Consider the following 27,942-nt stretch of genomic DNA (forward strand, 5'->3'; position numbering starts at 1 on the left):
TGCGGCCGCCCCGCCCCGCCCGTCAGACGCCACATCCTGCAGGTGCCGCGGGGCGGCCATCGCGGAGGGGCCGCCGCCGGTGAGTGCGGCGGGCACCGCGCCGGGCCCCGTCCCGTCCTGTCCCGGGGAGCGGCGGCTCCGACCGGGGGCGGCGCTGCGGGGTGGCCGCCGGGAGGCGGGTCCCGGTGAGGGGGCGGCGGGGGCGCGGCCCGGGCGTGGCGGGGATGTGGCGCCGGGGCCGCTCCCGCCGAGCCCCGGGTCCTGGGCCGACCGCTCCGCCGGGCCCGCGGGCGCCGCTTCCCAGGGCGGGGCTGGGAACGGGACGTTGGGTGCGGCGGTGGCTCCGGGGCCCGGCGGGAGCGGGGCTGTGCCGAGCCGCGGCCGCGCGTGTGTGCGGGGCCGGGCAGGGCTGCGGGAGCACCGGCCCGGCCCGAGCTGCCTCTCCCTGCGGGCCGGCGGGGAGGCCGGGCGGTCGCCCTCGGGTTGTTTCTGCTGTTCACTGCTCTGCTCCGTCTTTGCACGTACAGGCTCGAAGAAGAAGGGATTTAGTAAAATCGCGGTCAGCCAAAATGGGGCAACACCTAAAGCACCTGTGAGGAGTCTGTGTGTGCCTTACTGCCGTGTGCTGGAGCCAGCAGAGGAAGATGTGTGTTTTTATCCCTGTGAAAAGCCGGGCTGTCTAACTGCTGAACAAAGCCATGTACTGAAATTGGAGATCCTGACAAAATGGGAGCACTTGTGTTCTCTGCGACTTGCAGTTTACTTCTAGCCCTCGTGCGAGGGCACAGTTTATTTACATGTGAGCCAGTTACTATCTCCAGATGTTCAGGAATGCCTTACAATATGACTTTTTTCCCAAACATCATGGGACACTATGATCAGGACACAGCTGCTCGCAAAATGGAGGTAAGTTCTCTCCCTCCTACTGTAGTATGTAACAATTTTTTTTGTCGTTAAGAAGTTTTTTGGGATACCTGTTATGCTTAGTGACAAAGCAGATAATGTTTAGTTAGTAACGTTTCTTTAAGTGTTTCAGTGTGTGCTGGAGCTCCTTGGTTGTATAAGCTCTGTGTAAGGGAGCTACAGACTTCCTTCCCTCACCCCGCCTTGGATCCTGTATTAAGAGTGGAAGAGGAATGGGTGTAGCATAGCAATGTGGCTATTCAGAGCATTTTGGCACAGCTGATCACATAAGCCCAGGCACTTACTGTTTAACAGAGCAATTGTTGAAATTCTCTGGGGAAATAGCTAATGATATCCTGGCCTGCCTGAACTCAGTGCAAAAATCATATGTGGAAGTTGCTCATTGCACCTCTCAGCTTATATCTACTAAGGAGAGGCACCTAAACTTATTCTTAGTCCTATTGGCCATTGCAGGTTTTGCATTCTGTTGTCTTCTGATTGGATGCTGAAGCTTCTGACTGAAAGAGCAACTTTACTCTTTTTTTTTTTCCTCTGACTCAAAATAAGCACTTTTCTTACCTGAACTGTAAGTGTGGCTCCCTTGAGAATATGCTACCTTGTGGAAAGGCTTTGCCGATAGCAATACCTGTAAAGGGCAAGAGCCTCTCTGGGTGAGAGGCTTGTAAAACAAGTTTTAAACCTGTTTTAATAATGGCTTTTTCAGTGGTAAGAGAAAGGGGAAAATCTTAACACACATCTTGAAAAGCTCAGTGTCTTCTACTGTGTGGAAAGTGAAACACAAGTGAGTTGAAAATTAGGTTTCTGTTTTTTTTAAAAAAAATTATAGGTGGTATTGGAGGTGATTACAGTTACTAAAATCTTATTTGCATACTCTTTACTGAGCTTGGAGGAGGAGCTTGGTGCAGTTGCCAAAATATGTTTTTAGTGTTGCTTGGGATAATCAGGATTCCCTGTTTGGCCTCCAGCTGCCAGCCTGGAATGGCACAGGCTTTGGTCTTGCATTGGTTTTGTCGGCCTGGTGTAAATGTGTGGGAAATTCTGGTATCGAGTGTTAAGCCATCTGAATTTAGCTACAGATCTCTGACAAACTGTGGGCTTTTAAATTGGTAGTCAGGCTGTAGGCTTCGGTTGTGAACTGTGCAGTGCCTTCTCTAGTTGTCATTTGTCAGGAATGTTTCCTGCAATGTCTGCCACTTTATCTGCTCAGGTATGCTGCTGCTTTTTACTTGGTGTGTCTTAACTGCAACCATTGAGCCAGCATTTGTCAGTATTTGTGCCTTCCAGTCATGCTGTTGTTGGGACAGAGAGACCACAGAGCCATTTTTATTAGGTTGCTGTGACTGACTTTTCTGAACTGTCAGTAACTCATGCCTACTGCATGTGTGGAGCGAGCTCCTTCTGGAAAGGGTTCATGGCTCACCTGTCCTTATATAGCTACTTAATAAAAAGTTGTGAGGTAGTGAGAAGTTTTGTTGTTTTTCCTCTTTTTCCATCTTGTCACCCTTATAACCACTACTGCAGTGGTCAGTCACTGCTTAGCCAACTGACTGGGTGGCTGTGGGGAACAACGGTGTCTATTCGCACTTGATTTCCCTACCCTGTTTCATTTGCTTCCTGTCATTGCTACTACATGACCTCTAATTTGATATTCCTCACTACTGTAGTGCTGTGCAGACATTTCTAAACTGCCTAATGTGTAGTGGTGTGCCTGCCTTTATTTGTGATCCAGCAGTGCTGATGGACTACCTAGTCAAAGTGAATTTTTAAGACAGCTGCTATCCTGGTGAAAGGGTCAGGAAGTTTCCTCCCATTCTGTTTGTAGCTCGTGTTGAATCTGTTGCTAGCAGTTAGATTTGGAATGAAGGTGGTGAGCTTATGGTGGTTCATTGCTGGGCCTTTTTTCTGAGAGACCAGTGTGTACCAATGTCACTTACACATTTTGGTGTGATTCTACGCTGTGTCACTAACAGCACCAGCACAGTTTGTCCCTAGTTGATTGCAACAGAGGACCTTCTCAGGATTGTAACCGTGTTCTGCTTTTCTGGGGACTTGGTGTTGCAACAGGGGGAGAGGAGTTACTGACTTCGGGAATAGTGTTTCATTTCACTTTGCAGCCATAAGGAGGCAGTGGGTTGGGAGGTGGAGGAGACTTCTGTTGTTTCAAGAGCTTGAATTTTTCTATAATTGGCAGTTCAAACTTCATTCATACCAAAGAAAGAATTTTAATAGTACATTGGCTAAAACTTTCTTTTGATCCTCAGTAGGAATGCTTAAAGGCTTTGGTTTTTAGTTCTATCTTGCTCTTCCCCCTCTCCTCCTCTCCCCATGGCCTGTTCTCAAGACTGGGCATTAGACTTATACCTTAGGATGTAAGGTCTCACTGGGTTTTGAGGCTGATGCTTGCAGTATTTTGCTCACCGTATCTTAACTAACTCTGTGTAAGCTGCTTAATCATGCAATCTCAAGGAAAAGGGGAAAAGACTTCTTCAAGAAATCAAAAGTATTTTGTGCAGAAAGAGCTGTGATGTTAGGCCAGTTTATGTTCCTATTCCCTTTGAAAACTTCTGGGGAGTACTTACTCCCAAAAAGGATAAAGATTTGTCAAGGGGACAAGTGTCACCTCAAGGTGAAGTTCACTCTCCAGAACCATGGTAACTCGTGATGTCCCATTCTCAAGGCTCTACAGGTGTGTTCTGCTTCAGAGAGTGTTAGAGAGCACAACCAGGAGAGCTGTGCTTTCCATCTACTGGTGCGCAGAGTCTTCTGTATGGTTTCTCTGCTTTCTGGAAAGGTGTTAAATTGGTATTTCTGGATGGTGTCTTCATAGTAATCTTCCAGGAGAGGATGATGTGGAGCTACTGTCTCAGGTGGTGGTTGCCCTCCAGGAAATCAGCTGATACATGGTCTTTCAATTCTGCCTCATGTATCAGCTGTTTGTAATGATGTGCTATAAATCAGAACACTGAACCACTGAGAGCAGGAAAATTACTAACTCAGTGTTAGGGCCTCTGTTGTGGATGTTTTGGCTAGTGATGATAGTCCCTCTGGGATCTTATTTTCTGTAATAAAAAAGATGTAATTTCCAGTTGCTCCCTCCATTCACATATTTATTTATTTAGTTTAATTCTGAGCTTTCAATTTGGCAGGCTGAGTTTTAGCTTCTTGAGTTTTACTTTATATTTGGATTAGTTCTGTTTACACAACAAGTGGTGATTTTAGTAAAGTAAAACCACATGACTTTGTGGTGTGAAGTTTTGTGTATGTTGGCTAAACAGCTGCATCACAGTGGAATTGTTTGCAGATGTCTACCATATCTGTATCTCAAAGCAGTCTAACAGTAACACTGCTCATGTTACTACTAGTTCAGATTGGGAGGCAGAAGATCTAGGGTTTGTCCGATGAGGCAAATAGATGGACACAGCAGAAGATCTGGTTCATTACAGCTGTACTTAAATAGGTGTTAACTCCCCCTCGTGGTCATCCACAAAATCAAGTCACCTCTAATTCCAGAGTAATTCCTACTTTAACTATCCTGGTTGTCAACATAAGGAATTATTCCAGCAAGGCAAAGAATATTACTGTGTCGTAACTTATGTTCATATCTCTTAATCTGTTCTACTGCAGTTCTGGAATGTGTCCACAGGAGACAAACCCTTAAGATTTCCTGACATGGGTAAGATCCACAGGTCTATAGAAGTACAAAGGGAAAAGGCTTGCCAGTGACTTTTTAAAGCAGACTATGGAAAACACTGGAAACACAGAGAACAACAAAATACCTCAGAGAGACTGGAAAAATGATTCAGGACTGAGTTTTCCATTCACTTCTGAGTTCATGGTCATGTGCCAGAATATGTGTGTATCTATGGAGAATTAAGTGCAACCGGCTGCAGCAGTGGCAGAAATTTGTGTGAGAACTGGGATCAGTTTAAACAAAACCATTTATAGGGGTTTAAGAAGTACCTTCAAAAGCTCAATACTGAAATGGCATGAGTTAAAATTTGTAATGTAATGGCTTAATTTGCTTCCACTAAATACAAATTTACAGTTAATTCAATAAAACAATACTTAAAAAAACCTGAAAAACCGTTGTCTGCAAGCTTAAATTGGTACATGTGTGTGTCTGTGTGTATTTATATATATATACACAGGAAGGAGGAACCTGTCTACCTCTGTAGGTTGGGAATTTTGGGGAAATAAATACTGTTTTGTAAAAAGCTTATTACTGGGATATCCTACAAGGCAGCACAGGTGTGAATTTACTAAATTGTTTTCATTTTTTGTGCTCTCTTGCTCTCAAGTGTTCCCAAGAAACATCCACCATCTTTAGTTCTTACAGTGGTTCTTGCAGCAACACATTCATAAGCAGTTTTTGCTGATTCCTATGGGTGCAGTAAATTACAGCCATTAAAAAAGTGTTTGTTACCTTCAGTACTGAGGCCCATTATCAAGCATGGTTAGCTTGCGCAGATTGTCTGAAACCAGAGAGGTGAATGTGTGTAATCCTATTACACTGGCTTTAAGCGTATCAGTCATTCACAAAGTCTGCTGCTGCTTTCTCTGAGCAGCATTCCTTGTTGCTGGATAGTGTGACTAGCACTGCCTTGCTCTTTGTTCTGAAAGGATGTTGTTTAGAATGCACGGGGGTCCAAAGTGATGCGTGTTTGATGAAGAGATGGTAACTGGGGTTCATGGACATGGTGTTGACAGAGTGATTCCAAGAGCCTCCTCATTATCCATTTTAAGAGGCTATGTCTACACTGGCAAGTAATTTGTGTTACAGGTGTTACAGGAATGAATCACTACTTGAAGTTGTTAGCACATTTCTTACCTGTTGGCTGCATGAGACTGAGGAGTTTTACTCTGGGCTAGATTTAGGCCAGTCCCCCTGTGCAGGAGGTCTGAAGCTGGCCTACAGAAGGCTGTCTTCCAGATCTTTCTCAACACAGGACCTCTGGGAAATACCATGATATCCTGTTGTTGATCTCCTGCGCATGCCTGTCCCTTTCACGGTGCCCTGGCTAGTGTTCACGTGTAGCTGCTGTGATGGTTTCTTAGTCTCCCTGTCCAGACTGCATCTTGGATTCCCCCTGGTCCATACTCTTGTGTGAGATGTGGTCACTGGCTAAACCAAGGCACTCTAAGTGTGGAGTGATGGCCTTAGTCCTGTGGCTGTAACCTACTCCAGGAGGACACCTGTGGATGAATGGAGTCATGCAAGCTTCCCTGAAGCTATTTGTATTGAGAAGGAAAACAGAAACAGAGCTACTGAGTTTGGAATTTCTTTGCCTTCATCAATGGGAGGCGGTTAGGGCTTGGTAGCTGAGCTGATTGGGAGGAACACATCCTCCTTGGAAATGGGAAAAGCCAGCAGTGGGTTTAATTTTCCATATGGAGGATGGATGTGATGTTCAGGGTGACAGCTTGGCTACAAGGTGTTGCCTATGTCTTCACTGATAAAGACCACAAAAAGCAAATGGTCCAGGAAAGGGCCATATGAGATGGGGAATGTGGTCAAATGTCCATGCTTTTTTATTTCTAGTTTGACAGTGCAATGATTAAATACAACAATTTCTAAAACTAGTGTTGTGTCATCCCTTTAGTTCTCTACTCCATTCCAGAGGAGGGGATGGGAATATCTGCACCACAGAACTTGGTGGCTTTTTCTCTCTCTCACTGTTGACTGTTGATTCACCAGCCCTTAGGGGCAAGCATGGTTCCTTTATCCCACTTTGCCTTTTTGGGTCTTTTCTGTGTATTGTGTGCATCTGTGATTGCTGTAACACAGTCTTAATTTGCTTGCCAGAGGAAGAGGTGCATATGTCTGCCCTGTTCTTCTGAACCACGAAGTGGAGATGAGTGGAGACTTGCTTGCTTTCTGCTTAGCCATTAGAAGAAGGGGAGGTGTGCAGGTGTGCATAAGAGTGTGTAAGTAGCTACTGTAAATGGGGGGAGATAGGGCTGGATAATTGGTCTTTAGAGGACAAAAAGGATGTGCTTTTACCAAAGATACCTGCTTCTCTAGATGAGAGCTTCCTGGGAGAAAAAAAGATCACCCATCTTTCCTGTACTTAAACTTCTGGTAGATCAAGTTCTTTCAAAGAATAACCACATCCTTCCAAGTTTGGCCCATGCTGTATTCCCTGGAGGGCCTGCATAACCAGGTTTCTTTAGTCTCAGTAGCTACTGCCACAAAGCACTTAGTGGCCAAACTCTCCACATATTTATCCTGCATGCAGAAACTAAAAGCAGTTCTTTGGAGAGGGACTGTGCCCATCCAGCCTCATGGTGACTTAGCAATACCCATCTGTCCAGGCACCATGTCCCAGCTGCATATTGCTTCACATGAGATAATGCTCTTGCAAGGAAGGTACGAGGTGCACCGTTTTAAGAATCCAGTTGTGTGTGGGACCTCTCTGGGAGTATGAGTAGAGCTTGAAAGTAAACATTATATGCTGAAGGTTAACATAGACCACAGATCATAAGATGAGAGAGAGGAAGAAAAGGTGGCTTTGAGTTTTTAAAATGGGAGAAAGAGGGAAGATAATGGTGGGGAAGGGCACCAAAATAAGTACTGTGGGCTAACAATAAGGGAACACTGTCTAATACAAGCGTTCAGAACTGGGGAATATCTCAGAGTGTGACCAGCTGGAAACAGTGAAAGCAGAAGACAGAGGTAAGAACTGCAGGTGCTGTGGTAGATGACTGCAGCTTCATGGGCTTCAGCATAGTCAGATGACTTGTGCATGCCTGGCTACACATCTCCTACATCACAACAAAGCTGGTATTTTTTAAGGTGGTTTAAATTTTCATTTAAGACTGCTTAAAAATGCATGGAGTAGGCAAGAAAGAAATGGTGCAGGGTTGCTACTCCGGTAAGTTGGGTGGTGCTGTTCTGCTGAAGTGTGTCTCCACATTCACAGAGAGGAGTGGGAAGCATGAATCTGCCCTGACTCTTTTGGAACCAGAGCAGTAATGACTTCTACTGGAATTTATTTTAAATGGGGGGCTTTTTTAAAGATAATGGACAGTCTATAAACATTGTTATGGGAAATCCTCTTCATTGGATTCTGCACAGAAGGTTCAGCAATAAATCCATTTACTCCTGTAATGTATGGCACATAGGTGGAGAATTTAAGATTGACATTCTTCTGCTACCGCAGTCCAGATACAATGAAGCTCTGTCTAGACTTCAGATGTTTGAGGGCCTGCAGTATACTTTCCTTCAGTTAACATGTATTTATTTGTCTGTCTGTTATGCTCTGTATAGTATACTTTCTCATGTTTGTTATGGACTGTAGATTGCAGAGGCTGGAATATCTATAATTTAGGTCAAGCTATAATTTAGGTTAGGACCAAAAAGATGCAGTGAATTTTGGTAATAAGCTATTTTGGAAAGTATTGGGAATTCTTGTACTTTAGTTTGCTTCAGAATAACTTCTTAGTGAGATGTAATATTCCTGTTACATTGTTTATAACCATTTTACAGTTAAAAAAGACACAGATATATGTATTTTTATTTTGCACATGAAAATACTTAGAGGGGAAGCATGGAACTATGTTGTTTTACTACAGAAAGGAATTCTGTAGTTGCTAAATCCCTGTGTGGGCCATTCACTTAGGAGTTGGATCTGATGATCCTGTTGAGTCCCTTCCAACTCAGAATATTCTGACTGTATATAGTTAATGCAAAACAATACAGAGCTTATAAAAGTAAAAAGCAGAATAGCCTTCTTTATATTCCTTTGTCTGTGTTTGTTTATACTGTCAATGGCAAGTTTAGTGCCCAGGTGTGGTGTTGGAGTAGTTTTTTGGAGTTTGCTTAATTTTTTTCCTTAAAGTTCATGAGTGCCTTGCTATCCTACTGACCATTGAAAATCCTTCCCCCACATGTCTTATTCCTTACACTGTTTGGATTTCTGATTAATATTCCCTTCTACTTTGCAAAGCTAGTATGAAAGTTCAGACCTGAATATGTCTGTATATGCATACATATATATGTGTGTGTATATATATATATATATATATATATATATATATGTTTATTGCATGTGTAGGGGTGAAGACTTGCATGGTGAAGACTTTGCAGATACATTTGTTCTTATTGCCAGTACGTTGAACATGTAGGTGATGAGTAATTCAGCTCCCTCAGCAGTTGCACAGCCCGGGATCTGAACTGTTGCCTGGATAGTTCAGCTTGATGAAGTGATGAGGTTGAGGCCCACCAAGCAGGGACACCTGGCTGCTGGCTGGCCAGTCCCCGAGCCTCTGCAGTTTATAGCACAGGGGTTTTTTAAGATCAGCTGCCATCCTACTTTCGCCTTTTAAACAGCGATGCTTCAGGTGCTGACTGGTGGGCAGCTCCTGCCCCACATGGCTGTGGGAGGAGAGGACTGCTGGGAACAGTCTGGCTTATCAGCTGTTGCATGTTGAGCTGCTTTGTTCAGAGCCCTTTGAAAGTCCAAGTACATGTTTGGCCTTTGCTGTTCAGTTGAAGGACAAAAATAGGCTCATATCTTTGCAAACATTGCAGAGCAGCATTGTTTGGCCCACTTGCTTGTTTACTATCTTCTTTCTCTGCGTCATCCTCTGCCAGCTCCTTAAACTCTAGATTTAACTTGAGTAGGAAATTGAACTATTTTTTCTTTTAAACTATGAGGCAACCTACTTTGTACTTTAACAGAATACTTCATTCTTATTTATGTAAACGTTAAATTGCTTACGTCTTAAAAATGTTTGACAAGCTTTTAAATTAAACATGACTTCATATGCCTTTATTCTGTTGTAAAAGCTGCAGAAAGTATTGCTGCTTTGTTTAAAAGCAGCTTATTAAAATAAAAGTCAAATTCATGTGCTTTCAATGGTTTTTTTTTACTTCTGTCAAATTAGGATGCACTAATAATGTATATTAAACTTACATATATATTCAAATTTATAATGCATATATTTTATATATTCATATCTAAAATATTTTGTTCCTGTCAGTGAATTTTAGTCCTGAAAACTTACCCATGTAAAACACACATTATGACTGATACTTGCTGCTACCAGCAGTAGTTGATTATTACCCACAACTCAGGTAGGACATGGAATATATGCCCCCCCCCCCCCCCCGATGAGTTTATACCATGTTCCATGGTAATTTAAAGGATGGTTGACATTGCACTAACTTTCATGAACCGCACCATGTTTCTGTTTTGCAGTTCTGCTGTTAAGTAGCAACTTTTAGCAGACATGTAGCAACAAGACACTGACACTTAAACTGCCTTGGCCTCCTGCAAAATCCTTACATACGAAATTAAAAGTGTCTTTAACTTGCCTTTGATCTAAATCCATCAATGTAACTTCCAATGGGAAGAACCTACTCTTTTCTCAACCTTGCTTTGAATCTAATTGAACTTGAAAATTTCATCCTTCATTTAGTTTCATGTGTTGGGATGGATGTTTATTTATCATGACTTAGTTAATTGTGCATGAACTAGGAGTCAGAGATTCTTGGCAGGTGATTCACTGTGACCATCAGCAAATTGCCACCCTTGCCAGCCCATCTAGGAATACTATATGAAGGCATTAATCTCTCTGGGCATGATGCTAATCTTGTTTGCATCCAGTCCAGAATAACTCTGTTGTAACAACAGTGTAGGATTAAATCAACCGTGCCATACTTGTTCTGCTGTTTTTAATTGAAACAGATTATCATTGTAAAAGTGACTAAGGGTACTGTGAAGATTAATTGTTAGTATAGTTCTGTGAATATAAAGAGTAATTACTGTCTCTTATTCTGAGACCATTTATGTACACTATGATTGACAGTGGCTGTATTTCCTAACTATCACATCTGAAAACATATATGTATACACATATATTTGGGTTGGGGCTTGGGGCTGTACTTCAATTCTATAGTGACACTTCCTAGACAGTAAGCATGTTTGTACTGTAAATTATTAATAATTAATTTTTAATTATTAATCATGAAAGTGTCCTGTGAGGAGCAAAGGAGTTGAACTTGGTGATCCTTATGCATCCCTTCCAATTTGAGATACTCTATGACTCCATTATTTAGGTAGGTGTTATTTCCTGTAAAGCAGATACACAGTTTCATGAATAACAGTGTGTATCTTTAATATAGGTAGGAATCTCGGGTACACAGTGTAGTATAATTGTAGAAATACAGATTTAAGCCTGCCTTTGCTTCAGAGACTGAAATACACAGTTATGTAACCAACAAGGTTGTCATGCTGTTGCTTTAGGTCACAAGATTTGTATGAAACCAAGAAAGAGGTGACACTGCTTAACACTGAGACAGCTGGTGTTTGTCCTTGTTTAACTTAGTAAACCTCAGTGTTGACTGGGTTAACTAAGCTAAATGTTTTAACTTGTAGTTACACCTCAGTAGTTAGGAAAATAGGTTGTTACTCTCTTAGATACCTGGCTCCAGTGGCTGAACTAAGGCTCTAATCCTCTGTATATCTCAGCAATTCAAGATATTTCCTGTCTCTTACAATCAAGGTTTGCTGTGGCTGATTCTAACAAAGACCTTGATATTTCAATCCAATGTTTTCTATATTATCTGAATATCTCTGTGACATTAATCAGCAGAGTACAGAAGAATATTTTCCCTTACTTTTTTGACATATCTTGGTAGTTATTATACATCCCAACCCCAGAGACGTCTCATCATTTCTGGTAATGCTTTTCTCCAGGATAAAACTGAAATGAGGTACAAGAGAGCATTTTCAGTGTCTGCCTGGAATAATGAGCTTGTTTTTCTTGTGTCTTGGAATTGTAAGCCTGCTAAGCACAAAACAGAAGCATCCTGAGTACAAGATCCATGTACAGTTCTAGATTGCAATTTGCTTGTTGGTAAAGCTCGTTTAAGAACACGTTTGCACCTAGACCTTTATTCTGTATTTTGTAACATTTGTTTTTGCTTGTCTTAGTTGTGTCACTGTTTGTAGGACCACACTGGATTTCTGAAGTAATTGGGCTTTGCCTCTGGAGAAGATATAACATAGACACACCTCATAAGGAATCTAGAATTTACTAAGTCAGATGTTGGTGTTTTGTTAGTGGAAAGTTTGCATCCCACAGTCCTCAGTTCTTCACTAATACTGCTTGAGGCAGTGCCCCTCCTGCTGTTAAAGACTACATCATCATTGACTTTACAGTTGCTATTAGTTTGTTGGTTTGGATTTTGGGTCTTTGTTTGTTTGGGGTTTTGGTTGGTTGGTTGGTTTTAGATTGTTACTATATTCTAGTTTGCCTTATGTTTACTGAGTTTTGTTTCCCATTGTTAAGAAGATGAGAATTTTTATTTTAGGACTTACATTAGCCATGTTTCTGGTTTTTAAAGAGTCTGCCTTCACTCTATTTTTAGCATTGCCATCACCAAATCTGCAGATTTTCATCTCTCTTCTTCATATGACAGGGCAGTGGTTGCTAATGCTAGAAATGCCAAGTGCCCTAGTTTCCTGGAAGAGCCTGTGTTGTTTGATTGTGCCACGGGCAGACCCTGAACTTCCTGAAGAGGGGAGGACTATGGTACAAGATTCTGAGTTTAATCCCAGACTTGCATACTCAGGACACCAGTGTGTGCATACGTGCAGCTTACCCAACTAATCACTTGCATAAAAAATGGTTTGTTGTTGGGACGTCCATGGTTCAGATGAAGTGGTCTTGAAGCAACTGAATTTTACTGTCAGTGAGCTTGTGATCTTGGCTCTGCACTTTTTCCTTCCAGACAATGCAGCTGGGGGAGAAAATACTTTGGTTTTGGTAAGATTTTGCTTTTATGGTCCATCAGGAACTGCAGACATGCTATTTTCTCTGATGAAACTTTTCCAAATTGACCAACTGTAAGTGAAGCCCACATTTAAAGATACCTAATTGTTAGCAGAGTTCCAGACACAGTTCCCTACTACTTCTGCTGTTCTTAAATGGTAAAAGTAGGCTGTTGCTGAAAATAAATTTGTATTTTACAAATCCCATTTGTATGTGCTTGAGGCAAAGTTTTACATTTTATAGAGGTTTTTCGGTTGCGGGAACTCATTGGCTGTAAAATCTGTTAAGAGTTTTTTGAGGGACTCAATGTATTTGTTGAAAGGGGTAATTCAGACAGTATGTTATACTTCAGTTTTCAAAAAGGTTTTGACATGGTCATAACCTATGGTTTTTTTTAAAGAAACTGCTGGTAACCCATTGGGGACTTTATTTTCCAATGCCTCCCTGCCTAAGAAGCAAAGTATGAATAAATAAATGTTTTTTCACAGTAAGGGTTATTAAATCATGAACTGATGGTTTCATGCTATACCAAATAAGTAACTAGAGTGGTTCCCCCTACTTATCTGTACAGAAACCTCTGATACACAACTAATTCATAAATGGACCTAGAAGAGGGATAGATAATAAATTTGCTGAGAAAACAAAATCGATGAAAGAATTGCAGATTCTTTCAGCAGTTGAATCTGCTAGTTTCAGCTGGACAATAAAATGGTAGGTGGGATTTAGGGTTGGAAAATGCAGAGTAATGCATATGGGAAAAAAATTACTCCCAGAGTAATAAGTATGAGGAAAAATAACTCCCACTGTCTGTACAAGTGGGTGGGCACAGTATTAAATTGGTTGCTGTCACTCAGAAAGAGTTTTTGCCACTGTACAAATGTGAGGTCAGTGTTTGAATGTAGTCAAGGTAAATAGAAGGCAAAGTATAGTATGAAAGGAATAGAAATCAAAACTGAAAGTATTACTATACTAATGTATAAATATATGGAAAAAGTAGAGTGCAATCTGTTAGCTGTTTGTTAAAACACAAATTAGGTTGCAAAACCAAGAGTTACAATAAACAAAATGCAGTATCTTTCATCTTAAATTATGCAAGATAAGTTATGTAAGATAAGTTATTATATTTTACAAAATGTTTAAGCTTAAATGGTTGAAAAAGGGATTAGATGCATTTCAGGAAGAAAGGTTTGTGAATGTCTTTTCAACACAGTGGTCATGTTATAATCTGCAGCTTGTTTCCTAAACCATTGGTTGTAGGAAACTGGGAGAGATGTCAGATTGGTTACATCCCCCTTGTTACCAGTCAGGGTGAGAATGGGGTGTCCAGCTAAATGGTCTGACTTGTAAGGTTGGCTTGTGTTTTCAGAACATCAGACTTCTTGCTCTTGTGTTCATACTTTCAGGTGTCAAAAGGTAAGTATTTTTAGCTGAAAGAAACATTGTAACAACAATTACTTTTGGCAGCTGAGTCCTTGGAATTCTACTCTGATTACATTACAGGCTAAGCATAGCTTTCTTCCTAAAAATTTGCATTTTTCAACTTATCTGTTAAGGTGGTTTTGGGTTTAAATAAAATATGTTCTTTAAACAACAGTGTTTAGCCAATAACAACATGCTTTAGTAAAAGTCTTGGAAACATTTTATTTTTGCTTGTCATTGTCTACCTCTGATTTACAGTATCATTGTGTAGTGATTCTTGTGATATTTTAGCTTTTAAGTGGCTTTATACAGCAGAAACTCTGTTAAAATGGTAAAGGTTGGTTTTATGCCCTGACTTTCTTTACCACCCAATGATTTCATTATACTCATTTTCTATATCAAAGGAGTGAGCTTACAATACATAGCTGTATTAGTTATGTTGGAAAATTCTATTTAAAAACTGTTAGTTGCTTATCAAAAGAGCTGGTAAAATTGTTTGTATAGATAAAAATATTGTGTTTTTTAAAAATCCTTACTTTTCTAGAGAAGGTATTTCTGTTTTACTGAATTCTGTGAAAGTTTTTGACTGGCAGCCCAAAACTTGCTCTAGAGAATTACTTTTTATCAACTGAGATGAACTATGGGTGACAAAAAGGAAGAATTCAAAACAATCAAGACAATCTGTGCAAGACATAATGTCAAAAGTAAACACAATTTCTATAGGAGTTGAATATGACTACCTAGGCTATTGTCTTTATTTTATCCTAAGTGCCGGGAAGAACAGAGCAAATATAAATTAACAATTGAAAAGAAAAGAAGCATCATAATTATGCAGAGGGAATTTAATTCATTTAGGGTTAGCACCTGACTACTTTTTCCTGTGAAGCCATGCAGTGTTTAGGAAATAATCCAACTTACAGAACTGGAAGACAGTATACCAGGGCAACATTTCTCTCCTTGTCATGAAATACTCAGATCTTGGGTTCCTATACAAAGGCGGCTCCAGAGCAGACGTTCAGAGAGGGGATCAGACTTCTGTGTGCCTGCTGTCATGGTGTCTGCAGATGCAGAACACAGCTGGAGTGCTCTGAAGGGCAGTGCCAACAATTTTTTTGTCTTTTTTCATAAAGCACTTTTATGTCATTCTTGCTCTGCCTGATCTTTTCTTCTCCTCTCCCCACACATTCCTGTGTTTATTACCAAGGTCCTTTGAGGACTTGTAGATACTCCAGTTTGAAAGCGTAAATTTATTTGCCAATGTCTTTTCTTTTAAACTGCATGTTCATTAGTAAGACTTGCTCTTCAGGTAAGTGTATATTTGGGATACTGAAAAGCTGATGGAAGTGAGGATGCTGTTCTGAACTCAGAAGCACTTGCAAAAATGACCACCAACTCCTGGTTTGTCTGAAATTTAACCACATGGTAGTATTTTGCCTAAAACAATTTGCCCTAATAGTAAAACTGATAAAATGTAGAGCAGGAAGGTTGGCTTTTTTTTTTCCTTAAAAACCTCTCTGACTGTGAATAATGAATTGAATGCATTGGGCAGAAAAAGGTTGGGTTAAATTTCATTCTATGAATTCTCTAATAAGAACAGTCATCAGTTACTCACTGCAGTCATGTTGAGAGAGATTTGAAATGAGATGTTTCAAAAATGAGAAATAATGATATTTGGACCTCATTAATCAAAAAAGCCCCAAACTTCTCCAGCATGAGAGAAGATGAGTACAATGCAGCACTTAGGACTGAAAATGTAATCTAACAGGAACTACTGGAACAGACACACCTTTAAAAATCTCAGGGCACTTGTTTAGAAGCTGGCGTACAAAGGAGCTCAGTGTTTTACCCTATTTTTTAAAAATCCTGGGCTTTCGCAATACCTTTTAGATTTCTAACGTTGACAAGTAGGAAAAGTCAGGTTCGAATAGTCACAGATTGGCCAAGATTCCTGGGGCAAGGGCTGGGCTGGAAGTGCTAATGAAGCTTCTTGCTACTCAGACCAGCAGGTTTTGCTTTTTCGCAATTGCTGAACAAACACTATTTTCTAGTATCTTTTCAAACGTACAGGGGATCAAATGTGAGCCATAGTGATGAAAGTTAGTTTTAATGCCTTGAATTATCTTTTTTAGATTGCTAACCAAAGCCTTTTTCTTCCCTGTAGCCTTTTCTTATTCTTATGAATCTTCACTGTTCACCAGACGTCCACACATTTCTGTGTAGAGCCTTTGTCCCTGCCTGCCTGGATCAAATTCATGTGATTCACCCTTGTCGAAGCCTCTGTGAGAAAGTGTATTCCGACTGTAAGCAGTTGATGGACACTTTTGGAATTGCGTGGCCTGAAGAGCTGGAATGTGCCAGGTGGGGTATTTCTTGTATTGACAGGTGGTGGGAGTGATACTTTCATATTTGACCTGGACTGAGTTGAAAATCTGAGGCAGAATGTTAAATATCACCTTGCTGTAACTTCCTTATTACGCTGACCCTGCAGTGCTTATGCATGGGACCATTTCTTCAGTAAAACTTTTTCATTATTCAAATGATCACCTGCATTTTCTGCTTGTGACTTTTTTGGCAACAAAGCTCTGCAACAGTTCAGTATTCAGATCCCTGCAAAAGGAAGCTTTTTTACTGTAAATTTCTGAAAGTTTAAAATATTATATGTTACCGCCTAGATTTTGCTTTGGTTTCTGATCTCTAAACTAGGGATGATCATGCTTACTTGATTAGGGAGTTTAGAAGTAACTGCTCGTAAGATAATGAAATACAGAATATTCTGTATTTGAGCATTAAATAGTAGAAGCCTTATCTCATTCCTAACTGCTTAAATGTGCAAACTTAATCTTGTGTTGCTTTTCCTGTACTGCCTGCCCAAACTCTCTTTTAAAATTTCAGCTATTTCTCAAAGGTGTTCATGTGTCTTTTTCAGATAGATAATAAAATATTTGGTGAAAAGATGTCTATATATTTTAAATAGAAACCACTGAAAGCACCCCAGTGCAATTTTCTTGAGATTCTGACCTTCAACTGTGGATATTTATAAATTATCGAGGCCAGATTTTTTTTTTTAACACACATCAGGTCAAGAGGTACAGGAAAGGAGCAGAGACTGGAAACTCAAATAATTTTTCTAATCCCCATGCAGTTGCTAATCTGTGGTAAGGCTGAGGGAAAGCTGGGACAGTAGTCCTGTGCATGACCTGTGGTAGAAATCAGTATTGGAGTGAATATGACAAGTGGCATTAATGCCATTTCCCGTAATTCTGCAGAAAAATAGAAGTTGTGGGGTTTTAAAACAAGAAGGCATCAACTTTTCCCATCTAGTGTGAGCTTCTGTGCAACAGTACTGCCCTGAAGGGGCACAGCAAATATCTTCAAGGATTGTTTTGAAAAATCAGGAAAATTACAAATGAATCCAGTTACTCAAGATGTGATATTTTAAAATAAATTATGGGTTTTTGCTGGATTTACTACAGCTTTAAATTATTTTATTGCTGCTAGTATTTACTGAAAATGAAGCTTCTCTGTTCATATGTGAAGTGATGTCTCTCTGGTAGCCAATACTGAGAAGTCCGTGAAATGCAGGCTGTTACAGCAGCAGAGATTCTGCTGCTGGAGCCTTCTGGTATGAGGATGGGAAGTAACTGGAATAGTGAGATTCACACTTTTGTATTCTTACAATCATCATGGCTGGGCTTCGTGAACGAAGATTTGGGGGGGGCTCTACCCACGTTTGTTACAAGCACGTTGGTGGCTAAAAAGGCCAAAACTAGACAGGCACGTCTGGTTGCAAAAGGCACAGCAGAAAGACTCCTTAGGTGGTAAATTCTGCAAGGCACGATTCTTTCTGCGTTGTCTTTTCTCCTCGAGAGTGATCCTGTGTGCTTTCTCAAAAGAATCAGCAGCGTTATAGATGGTGTCTCCAGACCTCCCGATTGGAGGCCAGAGTAGACCAGTTATGGTGATCAATATGGCCAAGGCTGAGATGTTGTTTCAGGGAGTCCTTGTATCTTCTCTTCGGGGCTCCTCTCTTGCGGCAGCCAGTGGCAAATTCACCATAAAGCAGGATCATAGGGAGGCAGTGGTCCTTCATCCTTGAGACGTGCCCTGCCCATCGCAGCTGTGTTCTCAGCAACATGGCCTCAATACTTGTGACTGCTGCTTGTTCTAGAACAGATGTATTGGTCACATAATCTGACCAGTGGATGTTTAGGATTGTACGGAGACAGCGTTGATGGAAGTGTTCTAGGAGATGCAGATGACCCATGATTCGGAACCATATAAGAGAGCACTATGGCTCTGTAAACACTGATCTTTGTACTTTTCTTACAGACATACATAATGCCAATTAAGACATGGGTGAATGTGTCCATGCATCATGCTCTGGCCTGTGGTTAATGAAAGAGTCTGCCACAGAATCAGTTTTCTTCATTAGGCTGGATTTACTTGGACAGCATGATAATGCAGAGAAACAAAGAACTGACAGGGTTTTTAGCTCAAGCTGAGCTTGCAAACTGAATTGAGTCTTGTAATAGTGTTTGACAAAGACTGTTGAGATAACAGAATCTTACTTTAAAAGCTAGAATGCAAAACTTGTTCTTTTTAAACGTGCACTTAAGCTTGGAATGCATATGAGCATAAATCCCAGTGTGAGCAAATGCTGACCTGCTTGAGTTATATAATCTAGTCTGAATATAAGTCCAGCACTGCTAATATGATATTATCCATGTAAAAAGATCACCTCTTGTGTCAAATTAAACCGTGGAGCAATTGAGTCTTGAGCAGTTTTTAAAAGAACATCATAGAGCTATAAAATTGCTAAAATATTGTTAATTTTTTACAGTACTTGTATTTTCTGCTTGTATTTTTTTCAGTTGGATATTTTATTGTTGTTGACAATGAGATAGCAGTATAACACAAAAAATTATAATAATGATCACGTACTAGTCATCAATTAATGATGTCAACCTTCTTCCTTGATTGATTGCAGCTTGGGTTTTGACAAGATTTTTTGCTGTCTGCAACAGTCTATTGTTATCCAAATTTAAAAAAAACCCTACTGCATACATTTGATATAAGTATGTAGAAGTTCAGTAGAATTTAAAACTCTAAAAGAATGGTTGCAATTTGAGTAGTGGTTTTATAGCTTATGAAACAACAGCTACAGAGCAACAGTTAAATAAATGTGTTTGAAGTCTTCTGAATTTTAAGTTTGGTTTTTATAGTGCCATCTGATTTATTTTTTTATATAATGCACATTTGCATTATCTGTAAAATTTAACAATGCTTAGAATCAGATTTTTTTCATATTTCTAGAAAGTAATTCTAGTTGAGAATGAGGGGTATTGAGATATTTCCTCTTCTGTTTATTTATTCAGACTAACTAATTGTGATGAGACCGTTCCTGCCACTGTTGCTGTAACCACGAACGTACATGGAACTCGGAAGACCCCAGTCCAGATCCGAAGGGATTATGGATTCTGGTGTCCCCGGCACCTCCACACTACCAATGAACAAGGCTACAAGTTTCTAGGAATTGATCAGTGCGCACCCCCGTGTCCCAATATGTACTTCAAAAATTATGAATTGGATGTGGCAAAAAGCTTCATTGGAATAGTTTCAATCTTTTGTCTTTGTGCTACACTTTTCACATTCCTGACTTTTCTGATTGATGTTAAAAGGTTTAGGTACCCAGAGAGACCGATCATATATTACTCTGTCTGTTACAGCATAGTCTCTCTGATGTACTTTATTGGATTTTTACTTGGGAACAAAACTGCCTGTAATGAGGCAGATGATAAGTTAGAAATTGGTGAAACAGTTGTTCTTGGCTCCCAAAACAAAGCCTGTACTGTCCTTTTCATGGTTTTGTACTTTTTCACTATGGCAGGAACTATTTGGTGGGTGATTCTTACAATCACTTGGTTCCTTGCAGCGGGAAGAAAATGGAGCTGCGAAGCTATTGCACAAAAGGCCATGTGGTTCCATGCAGTTGCCTGGGGAATACCTGGTTTTCTAACCATTATGCTCCTTGCGATGAACAAAGTTGAAGGAGACAATATCAGTGGAGTTTGTTTTGTGGGTCTCTATGATCTGGACGCCTCTCTGTACTTTGTGCTTTTGCCGCTGTGCCTTTGTGTGTTTTTCGGTCTCTCTCTTCTCTTAGCTGGTATTATTTCTTTAAATCACGTGCGCCAAGTCATCCAACACGATGGCAGGAACCAGGAGAAGCTAAAGAAATTCATGATCAGAATTGGAGTTTTTAGTGGTTTGTACTTGGTGCCACTGGTAGCACTTCTTGGATGTTATGTTTATGAACTGGTGAACCGGAAAATCTGGGAAACGACTTGGGTGTTTGACCACTGTGACCAGTACCATATTCCTTGTCCTTATCAGGCAAGTAACAGTTTCCTTTATAAATAATACTGTAAAGTTAACTAACAAAACCCCTTATGCTTCACTGTATCTGCCATGCAATGAGTAAGTTATTTTCACATTAAGTAATCAGTTCAAGAACATAGAGCGATTAATTCTTTTTTAAGTCAAAATCAGTGGAATGATACTTTTGTTTTGAAAATTTTCACTAATTTGAGTTCGTAGCACTCAGCAAATAAATTCCAACTCACAGCTCTAACAGAATATATAACCTTTCTTTGAACTTCATGGTACAAATTTGCCTTGGAGGAGGATCATTCTTCACGATATTTGTTCCTAAATAGTTGCTCAGTACTTGGGTGCCTAGCTCAGTATCAAAGTGCATAAGTTGAATTTTCATCAATTTCCGTTGAAGCTGAAATAGTGATTCGTGAAGATCCAGACTAAATGGAATTTTAAATGCTGCTTATAACCAGAGATTTAAAATCACTTTTGTCTTTTTTTTTCTTCGAACTGTAGAAATGCGTTCAAGAACACTTGAAATTACAGAACAAATTTCCAGTATATTTTTTCCACAATAGTTGTCATTTGCAGACTGATTTTCAGAAATGCAAAGAATTCTTTATGAAAAACAACCAAACAAAAAGCAAATAAAGAAAAAAACCTCAGCAGCACTTTAAATTATGGAGGTGATTGTATTTAATATTTGACTCCTAAAAAACTTCCTTGGAAAAGCTTTTAAATTAAATCTGCCTGTGTTCAGTGCTCTCTGTGGATTAAATCTCTTGCAATTGCAAGGAGTTTTATATTACAAATTACCTACAAGTAATTTGTAATATTACTTACAAGTAATTTGTAGTTTGTTTCCTTCCATTTAAGAACAAACATACAAGCAAACATCCCTAAGAGAAATGCAAGTGTCTTATGTGATCTTTCTTTGCATTACACTTATTGTCTATGTTTTTGCTGCAGTAAAATGTCATTAAAATGAGGAATATAAACACAGGCATTATGAAATTATAAGGGTTGATCTCTTACATCCTTAAACATTATTTATTATCCTCTGGATTGAAGTCAGTGTAAGCTGAGAGTAGCACAGTTCACAGACAACTTGGTTATTTGTGCTTCCAATACTGTTTCTTAACAAGTATATTTTGACTTCAGTGGGTTTTATTCTGATTTCTGTATCAGCCTAAATGGTTTAGAATATACAAGGTTGAAAACAAGACACTTATGTTAAAAAAAATAAATCAACAACATTGTTTTGTAGTGCTTAAATATAAGAGCTTGGCATAATAACACAGGAAAGAGCATGTATTTTCATTGTTTAATTAGCCTATTGGAAAGAAGAAATAGCAACAGGAAATGTTAACAAAGATCTATTTTATGGGATCTGTCCCTATGGTAGACAGTGTGTGCTAATTGTGGAGTAGCTTAAAGTGGCATGCTCAGCATTGGCTTACCTGAGCTGGCTTGTAGACTCTTGTTACATTGGCCAGATCAAAACCAAATGAAAACAAACTTCAGTTTAAGCGGCTAATGTTACCTGCCTAACAAAAATAGTGACTTTCATAGATGGGCTGGCAGATAAGCCAGGTAACATAAATTAAATCTGCAGAATGGGAGCAGAAGATAATGATCTCTTACTGAGTTAAACGTCTCAGCTCCTATGATACAGTTCTGCAAATAGGTGGATTAATTTTGCAGTAAACAGAAAGCTACTGTGTAGTTCCCTGCGGCTCCTTGAAGATGCTGTCTAATCTGATTAACTCCCAACTAATCCTTCCACTACCTGAAGGGAGCCTACAGGAAGGATGGAGAGAGACTTTTTACAAGGGCATGCAGTGACAGGACAAGGTGGAATGGCTTTGAACTGAAAGAGAGTAGGTTTATGTTAGATATTAGGAAGAAATTCTTTACTTTGATGGTGGTGAGGCCCTGGAACAGGTTGCCCAGAGAAGTTGTGGATGCCTCATCCCTGGAAATGTTCAAGGCCAGGCTGGATGGGGCTTTGATCATCCTGGTCTAGTGGAAGGTGTCCCTGCCCATGGCAGGTGGTTGGAAGTAGATGGTGTTTAAGGTCCCCTCCTATCTGAACCATTCTGTGATTCTGTGATCCGCTGGCTGTTTCTTTTAAGTTGAAGGGATAAATCTTATATATACATACTTACCTCTGAAGAACAGGTTTATTAATATTATTGTTCCCCAAATTACCTTTCCTTTCAATTTAAAAGAAAAATATTTCCCTCTGAAAAATCTCTGTGTGTGTTCAGCTGTAGACATGAACCGTGTCTGACTTGACTGTACATGTCTAACATTTGCCCGCAGTACAAGCCTCAGCAAAGAACAACAGCCATAAGGAGAAGGTCTCTCATTTACGTCATTTGTTTTCTGCATTTAAAAAAGTAAATCAACAAGTGTATTTTTTTCTTTGCATTTATTAAACTTTATCTTCTAGGCAAAGGCACTAGCAAGACCAGAAATATTTTTGTTTCTGATGAAATATTTGCTGACATTAATTGTCGGCATATCTCCAGTGTTCTGGGTGGGAAGTAAAAAGACCTGTTCTGAATGGGCCAATTTCTTCAACAGAAACCGCAAAAGAGAGTAAGAAAAATTTTTTTTATTCCTGTTTGTTAAAGTGTATACTTATAAAGTTGGCTTTAAGGCATGTTTCTTTATTTGTAGCTCAGGTAATCAAAATGTTGTCCTGAGACTTCTTTTTCAGACTTTAAATTCTGCCTTTGGGCATCAGCAAAATTCCATTGGAGTCGGGGGAAGGTTTACACATGCAGTGACTTTTTGACATTCTCAGAAGATAGAAATTTTTTTCCTCTGCTGATTTCTCTTTTGTAGAGCAGAAGGCATGTTGCTGTGTTTAGCACTGGCTAATACATCTCTGGTTTCGAGTCGAAGGAGGGAAGATAATTTCAGTCATCAGTTTAGTTCCTTTCATGTGTTGTGACCACTTCATTTGACACAGTACTTTGTGGTGTTTACTGTCATGCAATAATAATATCATCTGCTTTTCTTCTCTGCCAGGCTTATCTTGTTTTAAAATTAATATTCATTGAACTCTCCTTACTATCACTTTTATTGCAAAAATCTAGTGTTCTCTATTTTTTTTCTGAAAGACAAGTATTCAGTTTTATTACTTAATTTTAGTAAATTTATATCTATGGATTTAAGCAGCTTATAAATTTCATCTCCATTTCTTTCATCTCCAATCTCCATTGTTGTAATTTTTCAATTCTTTCTTATTCCTTGATTATTTCTTTTTAGATTATCTTATAAATTATACTTATAAATTATACTGTGGGTTTAGATTGTTTTATTTCTTTGGATTTCCCAAGGCAGTAGTCCTTAAGCTCCTTTTATTTTACATTTACATTCTTCGATGGTCAGCTTATGGCTTCCTTTCCCTCTACCCTCTTTTTCCATTTCCTGCATAATTTTTTCTTGTATTTCAGATGTTAACTGCTTTCAGCTACAAGGATTTAAAAATAATGAAGTAATTTTTATAATGCTTACCTTTCTTCATTTGAATGAGGTTTACTTTATATAAAAAGTTAACTTGATAATGTAGCTGCTTTATGAGCTAATCCTTCTTTCCTCTCTTAGATCATTATTGTACTGAAGTCATTAAGACCAACTTGCAGAAGTAAGATATGTAGAAATCTGCTTTATTTAATTGTTCCACAAACATAATTACTTTGGTGCTATTATGATCAGACTTTTTTTTTCTTCTTTTCACATATAATTTCATTAACATCCGTCTCAGATTGCATCACTGGTTCCTGTTCTGTCAGAGTTTTATGTCTGAGTCTTTATCACATTATGGCCAAGGTTATCCTCTTCATTCAGTTACCTGCTTGTGTTCTCTTTTAGTCCAATAAGTGAGAGTCGAAGAGTGCTGCAAGAGTCATGTGAATTTTTCTTGAGACACAATTCCAAAGTTAAACACAAAAAGAAGCACTACAAGTCAACTTCACACAGACTTAAAGTCATTTCAAAGTCAATGGGTACCAGTACGGGTGGTGCAACAAATCATGGAACTTCTGCAGTAGCAATCACTAATCATGATTACTTAAGCCAAGAAACTGTTGCAGAAATTAAAACCTCTCCAGAGACATCTGAGAAAGAGATAGAGGCAGACGGAACACCAGCCCGGAGGGTCGAGGAAGGTGAAAACAGCGGAGATCAAATGTTATCTGGTTCTAAATTGACCATGGATCAGGTGGAAAGAAGAAACAAAGCAGATAGCACATGTCATATGAGTAGCTTGGCTGAGAGTATGAAGAAAGTAGGTGAAGGAAGGTAAGGCACCTGAACTCAATAATTTGGTTGTTTATGCACATTACCACTATTGTTGTAAGTTTTCTATTCCTTTTCTCTGAAGAATCAGTGTACTCTCAATATGCAGCTAACCCACAGTAGCTGTCAAGAGAACTTACAGGCTGCTCCACCTGGCCATGTATCTTTAGCATATGGGCTATTTTGTATATTTGTAGGATTCTCCTTTTCCATGTAAGTGCTGAGTGCTGGAGCTTCAGCTCCAAAAAATCTATGACTGCACTTCAATGGTGATGGATCTGAAAAACAACAATAGTGACCCTAAGCTTGGAAAAGTTTACAGAACTGTATTGCATTCTCTTGAAAAGAATACAACTGAAAATACATTATGATTTCATTGCTCAATTTTTTGCCATTGTAATGCACTGTGCTTAAAATTTACTGTGTTTTTTTTCATTACTTGCAGAATAATTCCTAAAAATGATTTTAGTGAATCTCCTCCACTACAAAGCAGCTGTTCCCAAATACCTGATGTCTCACACTCAGCTTCCATATCCCTACTTGTCTACTCAGCTTCAGACACCAGAAGAGAGTTGGATTCAGGAAACAGTTCAAATCCTTGAAAGATTGAAATTTTATATGAACATTTGCAGTTTATAAAACTGACATGAATTCTGTGTTACACTGGAAATAATGGATATTCTGTGCCTTATTAAAAAACACACATATCTTGCTTTGCACTTAAAAAATGTATATTTTGTTGTGGAAACAGCTAACAATAATGTACTGTATTTAATCCTATCCAGGAATAATGGAATTTGAAGTTCTGTAGGACATGGCAGTAATGTAAGAAAAAGATGAGAGACAAACATTTTATAATGAATTGCATTAAAGTAATGCTTAGAAAGAACTGTTACTTTTCAAGATACAAAAATTCTATCTGCCTCTTCAATATTTTTTAACACTTGTTAATTTTTTGTCTTTTTACTGTCTCTTAAACAATAATATCACTTAAATAAGGGATACACAAATTTATAAATACTCTCTAAATTGTGTCCTGTTGTATCAATTACAGCACTGGTTTATGGTAGCTTGTACACTGAATATGAAAGGGAATCTGGAATTATAGCAATTTATTTTGTACATAAAAATGAATTTTGTAAATAACTGACTGCATAAGGTCAATCTTTAGAACTGCTGTATTTGTATGTATTGTACAAACTTGGGAAAGTCCACGTGCTTCCATTAGGGGGTTGCTGAAGCCAAGTGTCCCCTGGTGATCAGACAACATGAGTCAGTTCTGAGTAAAGCAGGTTGTACCTCTATCTGTGACATGCACTGTTATCTGGGGTGAGACTGGTCAGGCACCTGTGTGTCCTGTCACAAGGATGGTGCAGCAGGGGCAGCACTGTTTCAGAAAAATGTCTCTTGGAGCCTCTGCTGGCCTGGTGTTCCAGAGCATTGTGCCGAAGGAACACTTCAGACCCCTGGCCTTGGTGGGCAGAATCTGAAGCACACACTTTGGGGTTTTGTACTGAGCAGTGAAAGCTCATTTCATGGTGTTTCTATGAGAGTAACTTAATTTTTTATATATTCTGTAGAGAAATATCTTGCAGAAAATAACGTGTTGCATTATTAATATGCAAACTTGTTTAACAATCTCTTTACTCGGAAGATGGCCTTAATACTTTTTCTACAAAGCTTAGTTTTCTATATGCTACAGCAATGTATTTTCTCTAAATCAAAAAGGCCTTAATACATGTAGCCTTTCTTATGATAGGGTGGTTCTCAAGAGCTACTGATGTGGATAACAATTTCATCATTTGGCTTCAATTGACTCAAGATTTCTTAAGAGCCAATGGGATTCATTACTTGAGATAATTTGGAAACAGGATTGTGCTGTTTTCAAAACATGTCAATGCATTTTGTAAGACTGTCCATCATCTTGCATTTGATAACTAAGAATATTTCTCAATATTTTGATATTATGCAGGGCAATTACTGTGTTTGAGTTTGGGCAGCATTCATGGTGATGCTTTGAACAATGAAAATTGCATGGTACAAAGGGCATGTAAATGCTGAAACAACAGGAACTATAGTTCTGATAAACCAAAGTTACTCATTTTATCCGTCATACATTAAAAATGGAATGTCTTTATATTACAGTGTCTGCATTTTAGCATTTGTAACTTATTGCCTTAAATGGGATATGCTCTTTCTTTTAGACTTTCTCCATTAAAAATACACAGAATTCTTGCTACTGAAAAGTACAAAGAGAAAGATGAAAAATCTCCTGTGAAAATGCACAATAAATACCCTTCATTTTTCTAATTCTGTTTGTAATCAGGTAACTTTATACACATGTTCAGTAGTTTTGTTATTACTGTATTTGTTAGTAATAAAATATACTGTTGTATAGTAAGAGCTTCTGAGTCGGTATTTCATAGTATCTAGGTGTAGATGTTTGTTACTCTACTACTGTAGTATTTTGCACCTAAAACACTAATGTATTTCTTAGTAGAGCTCTGTGGGTTAATAAGTATTGCAGTGCTTTTATTCCTCCTATGTGAGAAACTGAGACAGAACAACGCTGGGAATTGTTCACATGAACACAGAGTTATGAAGGAGTAAGAAACTTGAAGTTGTTCTTTCATCCTAATATTTAGAGCACTCTCTCTTACATGACCTCTAAAGACCTCCTTTAGGTTACATAGAATACATATTTCCACACTGTGCTTGTGCTGCCACCTTCTTTAAATAGTGATTTTTAATTTTTTTAATGTTATTCCCTTTTTTTAGGTAGTTCAGAAAAAAATCTTTTGTGGTCTCTTGCTCTAAAAAAGATAAATGCGAAGTGATTTTGAAGTTAAAGCAATACTGTGGGCTTAAAAATAGATACATTTTCAAAGAAGTGGGAAATGTGAAGCAGTGATCCTAACGTTCACCAGCAGTGAATTGCATCAGTGGTAGATAGAAACTGTAGCACCTTGTGTGCTCCACTGCTGCTGTACCAGAAATAACAGACTGAATTCCCAGGGTGATCCTTATCCTAAAGCGACTGTGATCTCTGGGTGCTTTACCCGTGAAGTACCCCGGCAGTAAATGGGAAGTTAAAGAGCGATTTGAACGCTCTCAGAAATGGTGGGGGGAAAGAAA

At 39.2% G+C, this 27,942-nt stretch overlaps 1 protein-coding gene across 2 annotated transcripts; it reads left to right on the plus strand.

Moving 5' to 3' along the window:
- FZD6 (frizzled class receptor 6) lies at positions 1-27,208 on the plus strand. 2 transcript variants are annotated; one of them, XM_051785173.1, is made up of 7 exons: positions 1-79; positions 528-906; positions 16,283-16,479; positions 19,497-20,514; positions 22,952-23,100; positions 24,382-24,810; positions 25,253-27,208. In XM_051785173.1, the coding sequence occupies exons 2-7, from the start codon at positions 727-729 to the stop codon at positions 25,407-25,409; spliced, it is 2,130 nt and encodes a 709-aa protein (XP_051641133.1). In that variant the 5' UTR covers positions 1-79; positions 528-726; the 3' UTR covers positions 25,410-27,208. The 2 variants fall into 2 exon arrangements, with proteins under 2 accessions (XP_051641133.1, XP_051641134.1); XM_051785174.1 differs by lacking the exons at positions 1-79; positions 22,952-23,100; positions 25,253-27,208 and having other exon boundaries at positions 325-906; positions 24,382-24,527.
- The last annotated feature ends 734 nt before the right edge of the window (positions 27,209-27,942 follow it).

Source organism: Manacus candei, unplaced genomic scaffold (genome assembly GCF_025592945.1).
Source record: "Manacus candei isolate 608988 ecotype Guabito, Panama unplaced genomic scaffold, ASM2559294v1 h1tg000019l, whole genome shotgun sequence".
Lineage (NCBI taxonomy): Eukaryota > Metazoa > Chordata > Aves > Passeriformes > Pipridae > Manacus > Manacus candei.

Excerpts from the sequence above, each read along its gene's own strand:
- FZD6 (XM_051785173.1), top strand. The coding sequence starts at position 727 with ATGGGAGCACTTGTGTTCTCTGCGACTTGCAGTTTACTTCTAGCCCTC. Across the intron at positions 16,480-19,496 it reads GAAGAGCTGGAATGTGCCAG|ACTAACTAATTGTGATGAGA; the intron begins GTGGGGTATTTC and ends TTATTTATTCAG. Across the intron at positions 20,515-22,951 it reads ATATTCCTTGTCCTTATCAG|GCAAAGGCACTAGCAAGACC; the intron begins GCAAGTAACAGT and ends TTTATCTTCTAG.